Below are 11,368 nucleotides of genomic sequence, written 5' to 3'. Positions count from 1 at the left end.
TTGATCCTGCTTTCTGTTACATAAGGCCAAGAGGCAAGGGCTTTGCTAAGGCCATGGCAAAACCACTGTATGGTATAATGGGAAAGGATAGGGAATTTGGAGCTTGTGAACATGGGTTTGAAACTAAACATGGGTTTGATCTTGGGCATACCATTTATATTCTCTAAACTTCAATTTCCTTATTTATAAAACAGAGATAATAATGCTAATAGGACATGGCTGCTATAAGGATCAAGTGAAATAATATGAGGGAAAGCTTTGTTTAAATTGTGAAATGCTACATAAATGTTATGATTAAGTACACAGGTGACTCATCATTGTTACTGGGCAGGAGCTCCTGCCAGTGGGTGAGAGCTGCCAGGAGGATACATCTGTTTCAATCATGTCTCTTTCTATTAGTTCTTTTTTTTAAGATTTATTTATTTATGCATACAAGAACTGGTATACAGGACAGAGGTGCGGGGGCTGAAAGGATTCACCAGAGACAGAGTGGGGAACAGAACAGGCAGGCTGAACTAAAATGTACTGCTGAGGGGAGCAGTGGGAGAGTCAGAAGAGATCTGCTGCGCATGTGGGTAGCCCCCTGGCCCTTGTGCCACCAGGGAGGCCCTCTATTACAGTTCTTCCACATGGATGGCACTCCTCACCGATACCCTATATGTCAGACCCACTCGGAAATGAGTGCTTTAGTGTTCCTTTGGCTGGGTAGATTTCTGAGAAGATGGTAGGAAGTGCGGGATATAAGAAACTTTGAAGAGAGAGAGGGTTTCTTCCTTGGGTCTGTGTTTGGGGTGAGGTTGCTGTGAGCAGAGGGAGGAAAAAGGGTAGTGAGATGAGTTGGCAGTAAGTCTAGAGTTCTCCCGGCATCTTCCTCTCCAGGCTGGCAGCTTATCCAGTAACAGAGTCTTACATGATTATGGGCAATTATCATGTTCCTTGTTAGTTGCACATACAATAATTTAAGATTAAACTGCCTAATAAGCTGTAAAAATTTACTTCAAATCCTAGATATGCTCTGCTATTCTAAAGTGAGCAAAATTGTGCTTGTTTAGTGACAAGTAATAGCAAAATTGTGGTTTCCAACTATATCCTTCTTGAAGGAAGCATTGCAGTTTTACCTACAGAAAGTCACATTATTTGTGTATCCTGCCCCATTCTCTGTTACATGGGGATTTATTTTTTGTACATGCTCCTTTTAACTGTCAAGAAAAATTTCCTTAAGAGTCCAAAATCAAAACAAAATTATCGTCACCTCTTTAGCTTTAGGGAAGAGGAAGTAGTGGTGTGAGTTACAAAACAGGGCATACTCTGCAATGCTTATTGCTTAACTTTTCTTTGTAAAGCTTCCTATTTTGGTTTTCTTTTAACCCCAAGATGAAGGGTGAATAATGTTCTTCTATACTAGGACTAAATCTTTTATTTACCTTCCTTCTTCCTTTACTAGCCATTTGTTTTTCTATCAAAGCTCAGTTCATGTCCTCTCCCTTATAAAGTGTCTTCTGCAGACTCCTACATCATAGCTCAGGCCTTATCATCTAACCTTCCAATAGGGTTGCTTATTTGCAAAACTTGCTATGCAAAGCTAGTTATTTCTCCACCTTGCTTCCTCTTTAGATTGTAAATCACCTGCATCTTTGTAAACTCTTGGTTTCCACAAAGCAACGCAATAAATATTTGCTTTTTGAGTTAGGTATTATGGGGATATACTTTTCTAGAATTGCAATACTTGAAAGTTATGTAGTGCTTCCTACATGAGGAATTTGAGATGTATAAATATTCTCTTGTTTATGTCATGGAAGCCTGAGAATGTATTTTATTTCACTGTTTTATTTACATATGTCAACTCATACTGTCTGCAGTGTGATAATATTAATACAACAAGTTTTGCAATTCTATGTTAACTAATCTGTGAATATTTGTTTTATCTTTTAAACTCTGGTATCAACTTAAGCCCTTTTTCTTCCTATTACTTAGATTAATTACAGCTTTAGGTTTTAATCACATGAGAATTTCACATTTACCTCCATTGTGTGTTATCACTCATTCTCCTTTCCTAAAGGTTGAGTTTTTTTTTTTTTAAGATTTATTTGTTTGTTTGTTTATACAAGCACTGGGTACAGTCAGAAGCCCGGGAGGGTGAGAGAATTCACCAGAGCCAGAACGGGGAGCAGAGCAGGCAGAAGGACCAAAGTACACTGCTGAGGGGAGCAGCGGCAGGAGAGGTCTGTGCGCCATGTGGGACCCTCCTCTGGTGGCCGGGGAGCAGCCAGGAATCGAACCGGCGCTTCGCAACCCAGCGCTCAACCGCTGTGCCACCAGGGATACCCCTAAAGGTTGAGTTTTCATATTATCTGTCAGAACTCTGTTATAGTGTCTTTCAGTTGCTTCTAGATGTAAAATGTTTCACTTGCTTTAAAAGGGGTTAAGTCGCAAGGGGTTAATTACGTCGGAGCACTATGAAGCTATCCGCAGCAACTGCAGCACTGCAGAGTTCCATCCCCAGCGACCTGGGAGCTAACCTTGATGGTACGGCAGACCTCTCCTGTCTTGCCAGCTGCTCCCCTCAGCAATGTATTTCAGTCAATCTGCCTGTTCTGCTCCCCACTCTGTCTCTGGTGAATCTTCTCAACCCCTACAACTCTGGCCTCTGTACCCCAGCTCTTGTATGCATAAATAAATAAATCTTTAAAAAACTATTTAGAATATTTTCAGAATAACAGAATTGGAAACTTAAGCAGACTGAAGAATTTGTACAAATTCACCATAATATCCATTTTGTTGCCTGGGTAAACAGTACCATATTTAAGGTGCAGTTCTTAGAGAATATTGTCTGAACTTAAGTTTTCAAGGTTCATGCCAACTTAGTCATAAAGACTCCAGGAACGCTTAAAAAATATTTTTCAATAAATAGATATGCTTTAATAGCCAAAAAGTGGAAACATTATATCGGTTTATAAATTGAGAATTGAGTAGCTTGTGGTGCATTTTTGAGAGGAAGAAAGAGACTTAATGAATAAATGATATGCCTGTGGTCACTTGACTTTAAATTGATTACCATACCTCCTGGATTCATATTATAGAACATGCTTTCCATATTAAAAGAATGGGAATCCCTATCATCAAGGAGTAGCTAATCTGAAAAAATGGATATAACAATAATGCATATTCAACAGAAGGTCCAAACCTTAACGTCGTGAGTTTTATGGAGTTACCTTTTCTGGTAAGAGGTATGCTAGTGCAGGTATACTTTTCTGTTGGGTTCAGAATCATATATTATTTCAGAGCTCAAAAGAGCAGATGATTAGGTAGGCATTCCCTTATGCAGTGGAGGTCCTGTCCCAGCTCTTTCTTGCAAGGGCAGCCATCCCAAATGCCACCAAAGTGGGATTAAAGATCATAAAGGCCCAACCAGGGTCCTTTTAGAAACTTCCTCTGGGTCACCTTGAATACCTGAGCAAACTAACAACTAGCACATGAGGCTGGCTTCATAGGTTGTGTGACTGGTGCAGACACACAAGGATCTGTTCTCAGAAGGGGCCTGCATTTGTTTTAATACTCTGGTGTTACTATCTTGAAATTCTTAATAATTTTATTTTTGAGCTTACGTTTTGTAAGTGATCCGATAGGACAATTGAGCATGCACATGAGCATGGGAGGTGGGCCAGCTGGCAGTGCACACAGTGTGGGCCTGAGCTGTGTTCCCAGCAGACAGCACAGGTGTGGAGCCTTTCACCTGGCGTGCAGGTGCAGGCCTCAGGCAATATGGGACACCACAGGGGGTTGGTTTTTATTTTTCCAGAAATAATTTGAATTAACTTTGTGTTATAATTTAGGCTGAAGGTTATATTTATTTATCCATTCAGACCTCATAGAGTTCACATTCTAGATATATATATTTTTTTCCAGTTAGTGCAACAATATCTTACTTTTTAAAATTAGAATTATTTGATGTAGCAAAAGAAATTATTTTTACCTCAAAGACTTTTATAATAACATGAATATAGATAACTTTCCCAATCTATAGTTTCTTTGGAAAATAGCTTATTCCCATTGAGTTTTGTATTGATTTTATATTGTAAAAGAAGACATCCTTATATAGCTGAATATGGAATGATTTCATTTTAGAATTGTGAAACATGGAAGATAGTACCACAGACACAGAACAAGAAGAGGAAGAAGACAAAGATGAAAAGGCTAAAGAAGACCCCATTCATGCCATAGCACCCACAGTTAACATCCGAGATGAACGGCTTGTTGATTTATCTACAACTCCAGCCTTCATTTGTCTGCATGAGGTATAGTTCTCTTTATATATTACTATAGTAAGACCTGAATCATCATCTACTTAAAAAATTCAGATGAAGCTAGTATCAAAATAATTTATTACCATAGTCTGTAGCCAGTATGTACAATTTTAAACACTTTAAAATAAGATACTCCTTACCTTCTCTATCAAGAGCTTTTATGTAGTCTTTGACTACTGCACTATTGCAGGTTCTGGCAGTCTTATAGCATAATACAGTAGATATTGGCATATATGCTGTCAGTTAAGTGCTTCTAGTTGATAGTGAAATTAAAAGACTTCTTTCATTATTGAATATACTACATTTACTTCCATAATATCAAGATAAAAGTTTTTGTCATATAATGATAGAAAGAATATATATTTACCTAATTAAGTATAATATCTGCAGAGAAGCAAAAGGGAAAATATGATACATATTCCCATTGTCTAATTTTTAAAAAACAAGATGAACATTTAGGAAATGCCCATGTATGAGGAGAGGTGGGTTGTTCTTTTTAAAATAATAACTGACCACATATGCAGCTCTTAAGCCTTTCTGTTCATGAATGCTGTAGTTTAGAAATGGTTTAGTGGACACTGGATTCTGAATTATTAACTTTATGTAGGTATAACTGAATAAAACATCTAAGAAATTTGATAAATAGTCATAATAAAAATAAGCTAAAAATGTCTTAGGGCAAAATCAGAGTTTATTCAAAACTAAATCTCCCCCACCTCCCTAAAATCAGAAGAACATGATGTTGAGTCATGTTGTTTGATCATTTGGTTAAGGGGGTGACTTCCAGGTTTCTCTTATGGAAAGTTATTCTTTTGTTTAAAATGAGTAAGTACCATATGAAGAGATACTCTGAGACAACTTAGCATCCTATTTCTCCTAAAATTTTCACCTACTAGTCTTACAACTCTTAATGATTCAAATCATTATTATGATTGTTGCTAAGCAGTGTTTTTCTAATTCTGTCATTCCTTCTGCATTTATTAGTTGGCTTCCTACTATAAGGAAGAACTTTCTTTTGTATTTCTGTTTGTCTCTATCATCTATCTATATGAATCTATTCAAAGGGGTATAATTCATTACTGTCATTCATTTTGCTGCTTCAGTTGTCACAGATTTGTCCAGTGTATGCTCATTTGGCCAGTGTAATAAGAAGGCTCATTTGTCCTTTTTTTTTTTTTTAAAGATTTTTTATTTATACAAGCACTGGGTACAGTCAGAAGTGCAGGAGGGTGAGAGAATTCACCAGAGCCAGAGCAGAGAGCAGAACAGGCAGACTGACGAAGTACACTGCTGAGGGGAGCAGCAGGTGGCAGGAGAGGTCTGCATGCCATGTGGGACCCTCCCCGGTGGCCAGGGATTGAACTGGCGCTGCAGAGGCTGTGGGCAGCTTCACAACCCGCGCTCAACTGCTGCGCCACCGGGGAGGCCCTCATTTGTCCTTTTGACATGTCAGTATGATTCTCTGTACACTTTTTACTTCCCAGCATAAGAATATGTTCCATTTTCATCTTGCATTTTCTTTGCTCCAACCCTGTAATTAGTCATTTTTCAAAGAATCCCCAGTTTCTTTCAGTGGAATGATATTTGAAAACTAAGATCTTAATAATGGATATGCTCATTGCCTCTGGTCTGTCACTGCTTTTAAACCCTCTCAGCTGAGGAAGCTAGGAAACAAATACATGAATAAATTAATCCATAAAAATTTATAGCTATTGCTATATCTATTTTTAAGTATTTAAAGGCATGAGTTCATATATATATATTCTTAATAGTTCTAAGTGACGAGGGTTCTCTGTTTCTGCTAAAATCCATCATACATCCAAACTTGCAATAGAATTTCTACTTTATACCACTACCCTTAATAATTCTAACAAATAAAAAATCAGTCTAAACTGGAGTTTATTTCTACCAAAGGTTAAATTTATAGTCAAGTTTTTTAAGCCACAAATAAGCATGAGAGATTTGTTTTATAAAGTTAAAGCATAACTGAGGACAACTTCTCCTGCATATTAATCTTCAATATAACAATTTATTAAATTTGTTTAGAATTTCTCAGTTTACATGTATACACAAGTTAGAGTTATAAATCATCAGGTACTGGCCAGCCCCTGACAAAGTGGATACCTTAGATTATGACATCAAAGAGCTGTCTTATCTAAGCCTTTAGAGTAGTATAAAATTATTAAATAAAACCACATCCATAATCACATCAGCATTTTACTATATGAAAACTTTTCCTCAAGCCAACAAAATCTTGCAGAATGAACTAATGGCTTCAAACAATTTTATTTCCATAACAAACACCACTGAACTGAGATTGTTCCTAACCAGTATCTATCGATATTTTATAATTATTTTAACATTCCTCTAAGATTTATGCGTCTTATAAATCTTTTAACCTTCTTTAAATAAGCTATCCTCCTTCAGCTGCTTACAGAATTTATTGTTATTAATGCTGATAGCACAGTTGGCCTAGCACTGCTGAGCTGCAGAACACTGAGATGAGACGATGTGCTCATCTATAGTACTGCAGAATATGTTCTGCATGGTGTCCATGGTACTTTGTAATTTGAGACCAAACTATTTTTTTCAATCTAACAACTCACTTAGACCCTCATAATCTTCAAATTATGTTGCTCCCCTTAGTAGGGACTCTTCCATATTCAGATACCTAGGAAACTGATAACACATTCACAGAGCATGATACAAGGTCGTAGCTGTCCACAAATCTACCTAATCATATTGCCTGTGACATTCAAACCAAAAAAAATTAAATCAAATACCTTTGTGGACCATACTTTGCAAGGCCTCGCTTCTGTTTCTAACCTTTTAGAATCTGGCTCATTTCCCATGTCCTTTGAGAAACTGCCTGAGCAGCCACCTCACTGTGGTTTCTCCAAACTCTATGCTCTCATAATATTTGTAGGCTGTACCTGTCACTTAGTAGTACAATAGATTATTAACAGACATTAATTGAATGTCTTTTCATCATAAAATATTTTGTATAGAATATTTATAATTACCCACTGACATTTGGATCATATTATACAATAAACTTAAACTTAAAAGCACTATTTTAATTCATACTTTGGTAAGACTATTCAGAGTACTGCTTAGGATCTAAGCTACATGATTTCTATCCATGGACTGTTTGGATTAATGCCGGACATCTGATCACCAATCTGCCCTTGATGCTTGACTATGATACCTGACACCCCACAGACTTTTTTTCATCCAATGAAGATTTGGTCCTGCTCTATTTTTTTATTAAAAAATTGTTTTGGTAAGGTTCACAAATATTCTACCTAGTATACAGTTAGATGAATTTTTACATCTGCCTAGAAACAATATATTCAGAACTGAATTCATTCTTCCCCTAATCCTAAATCTCCTTTATGTTCCTTTGTCAGTTTGAAAGTTAAGTATTTCCTTTAAATATCTCTTGAATTTATCTCTTCTTTATACCTAGCATATTCCCACTCAGATTAAGATATATTTCCTACAATTCAGAGGTCTCCCTTGAGATTCTTTCCAGTTATTTCTCCCACGAAAGATGACAACTATTCTGACTTACATTATTAGTTTCCCCTTCTTAAACATCATATAAATGAAATCACACAGTATGTTTTTCTTTGTGTCTGGCTTCTTTGACTCATATCTGTGAAATTCATAGTATTTTCTTTTTATGGCTATATAGTGTTCTATAGTATAAAATATCATAAATTGTCCATTCAATTCTATTCAGATATTTGAGTTGTTTCCTGTTTTTATTATAAATAAAGTCCCAGAATCATATTTTTGTATCTCTAATACTTGGGCATTCACTTATCTTAGGTGTATACTTTGGAATAGGGTTACTGTGTCATAATCTGTGTTTGTATTCCATTTCATCAGATAGCTTCACATGGTTTTCCAAGATGATTACACCAACACACACTCTGATGGGCTACATATGTAACTTGTTTCATCCAATGCCATGGCAAGGGTCATGTGCTATTTGTATCCTATACAGTGCTTTTCTCAATGTCTTACCAGAGACAAGTAGTAATAGTAAATATTTATCATAAAATGGCTTTGTTTTCCAAGTTTCTTTTGTAAATAAAAAAATCATTCTTTAAACTAAGTTTGTGCATTTTATTCAAAACATCATGTTTGAAGTTGTCACACATCCCAACAATATGTTATAATTTTCATGGTATTAATTCCCCAAGTTAGGATTTTTACTACTATCTGTATGTGGCTATGTAAAGTAGCACTGATTTCTAAGTATGACCTCAGTAGTCAAATGTCAGTAGGTCAAATTTTGAACTTTCCAAGACTAGAAGCCATAAAGCATTCTTGTTTTAATGCCGAGAGTCAAAATCAAAACATGAAATTATCTTGCCTAAGCCTTTGGCTTTTCACCAAAAGCCAGTTCATTCCTCCCTTCTCTTCATTTCCTGAAAATAATTCTTGCAATAATCTTTGCTAAGGCTTTGATTTGACCTAGCCAAATAGTAGTGAAAAGGTAACACATGGGAATTTGAGAAGTATGAAGGGGGAACACTTAGGAAATAAAAGTGTGAATCAGTATAAAGTACAAAATTTTGTTTAAGTGTAGAATATGGAGGGCGTGCAGATAATTGTAGGTAAATAGATGAAGATGGATTGTTTGTTGCTATGTGACCTTTTCACTAAAACTATGAACTTGTTTGACTTCTTAGAAAATATGTAATAAATGTATTTGTGTTAAGTTTTCATTGCAAGTCAGATTTGAAAATAATTTTTTGATGAATAATAGGGGATATTGTGTTAATCCATTTACTAGATTCAGTACCCATACATGATGAATGAATTAATCAAATAACTGCCTACAAAGATGACAAAATAAGATCTCTGCCCTCAAGGAGCCTACAGTCAAAATAGTTTTGAATATTTAATATTCATAGCAACTCCATAGGAATAGAAGTTTAAAAATATCATTATTTCCATCTTAGAGATTCAGAAAGATTGAAGCTTGCCCCGGATTGCACAGGAAGCAGATGAAGAGCTAGGCATGGAACCAAGTCTCCTGTCTCTTACCTTTCCACTTATTTCAGCTGACATTCTTTGCTTGACATTCACACTTCTTTGAACTTTTTTTTTATTTTAAGAAGCAAAGATGCCATTTTTTTTTTTAAAGATTTGTTTATTAAACAACACTGGGTACAGTCAGAAGCACAGGAGGGTGAAAGAATTCACCAGAGCCAGAGCAGGGAGCAGAACAGGCAGACTGACAAAGTACATTGCTAAGGGGAGCAGCGGGTGCAGCAGGAGAGGTTTGCGTGCCATGTGGGACCCTCCCTGGCGGCCAGGGATTGAACTGGTGCTGCAGAGGCTGCTGGCAGCTTCGCAGCCCAGCACTCAACTGCTGTGCCACCAGGGAAGCCCTTCTTTGAACTTCCAATAAACACTTCTATTATAGGGTTTTACAAATTGACATTTTAAGTAAACTGCATTTAAAAATATAAAGATAGGGGACTTCCTGGTGGTGCAGTAGGTTGAGCGCAGCACTGTGAAACTGTCCACAGCCCCTGCAACTCCGGTTCAATTCCCAGCTGGCCGTGGAGAGACCCACATGGCATGGCAGACCTCTCCTGTCTCGCCCGCTTCTGACATTGTCCTCAGCAGTGTCTTCAGTCCGTCCGCCTGTTCTGTTCCCCACACTGTCTCTGGTGAATCCTCTCACCCTCCCGCACATCTGGCCTATACCCCAGTTCTTGTATAAATAAATAAATCTTTAAAAAAAAAAAGAAATATTTAACACTCTTATTTAAATAGTCCTCATTATTTTCCCCATCCTTTCTTTAGTTCCCACACTTCACTAAAAGCTGTGCTTAGAGGAAATATATTTTAAAAAACTACTAAATTTATTTTTAAATCTTTCTACAAGACTTGATATTGTGGGCATGTTTATACTTTTCCTCCACACACCCAGGAATTTTTGCAAGAATGATATTTCAAGCTTTTATTTGGTTGTCAAGAAACTTTAAACAGTCTGATAACTTATTAAACAATACAGATAGGATCCCTAGGTTTCATTTTTCCCATAAAGTTGATTTTATTAAACTCTGACATTAGGGAGGAAATTTAGAAATATTTCTGGTATGGAAAAGACCTTGGGACTCTAAAAAATGTGGAATATTGCTAAAACATACTTATTTATAAAAATTAAAGATTTATATGAGGATTATAAGGATAGCCATATTCCAGTTTGTAGAGTCACACCTCCAAATCCCACCATTAAAATCATACACTGCAGAAGAGTTTAGGATAAGAGAAAAAATGTTCTGTTAGGGTATCCTTACTCTTGGTATCTTCCAAATGATCAACATGAAGACTGTCAGAAAAACTTTGCTCTCTGAAGAGGCTTGATAAGTAGCAAGTGGGAGTTAGAAGAGTGTAAAAAATTGGGGACATAGAAACACTGGCAGTTCCTTTTCTTGCTCTCTGTTACATTATCTTCCTGTATTTATTTGGACAATCTTTACTGTGTATGAACCATATGCCAGACTTGGGGCTAGAAACCAGAGGAAAATGTGGCAGTGGTCATACTTTCTGAAGCTAATCTGTCCCTTCATCCTCTTTCCCTTTACTCTTTTTCAATTCTTTCCTGACATTATGAGAACCTTGTCTGTGTATATGAGCATAATTGTGTTTATATAGTCAATCAAGTTTTTATTACCTCTATTTTTCATTCTTTAGTTACTATTGTAGCAAGTTGATTAAACATTAAAGATAATAATCTAAACTCATTCACTGTTTTTCTTAGTAGTCCCTGAACAGATGTTGTTTTTTAAAATAAGAATTAGAGGAAACATTTAATGGTGTTGTTTTCTCCTTTGAGAGAGAAAGTAGTTGACATTTGAAAGCTATGACTCTCAGTGGAGAATATGCATGTTACAAAGCAGCATCTTTAGTAATTCAAAAACTATTTGAATATATTAAGCACCAAAAGATGGAAGCTTAAGGAATAAAATAAATAATGTCCTTTTCAGGACATTGTTAATACAATATAAAATGAAATATTATTTATTTGTATGTTG

The 11,368-nt window shown here is 36.3% G+C and overlaps 1 protein-coding gene across 1 annotated transcript in view; it reads left to right on the top strand.

The window, feature by feature from the left end:
• Window positions 1–4,136: 4,136 nt before the first annotated feature.
• CCDC146 (coiled-coil domain containing 146) overlaps window positions 4,137–11,368 on the top strand; it is a gene marked incomplete at both ends in the record, with an annotated part of 76,380 nt that continues 69,148 nt past the window's right edge. Inside the window, one exon of the mRNA XM_084229440.1 lies at window positions 4,137–4,295. Coding sequence (XP_084085566.1) covers window positions 4,137–4,295 — 159 coding nt within the window. The remainder of the gene's footprint in view (window positions 4,296–11,368) is intronic.

This window comes from Talpa europaea (assembly GCF_964194135.1).
Source record: "Talpa europaea genome assembly, chromosome: 3".
Taxonomy (NCBI): Eukaryota; Metazoa; Chordata; class Mammalia; order Eulipotyphla; family Talpidae; genus Talpa; species Talpa europaea.
This window is presented reverse-complemented; position numbering and strand designations above follow the sequence as displayed.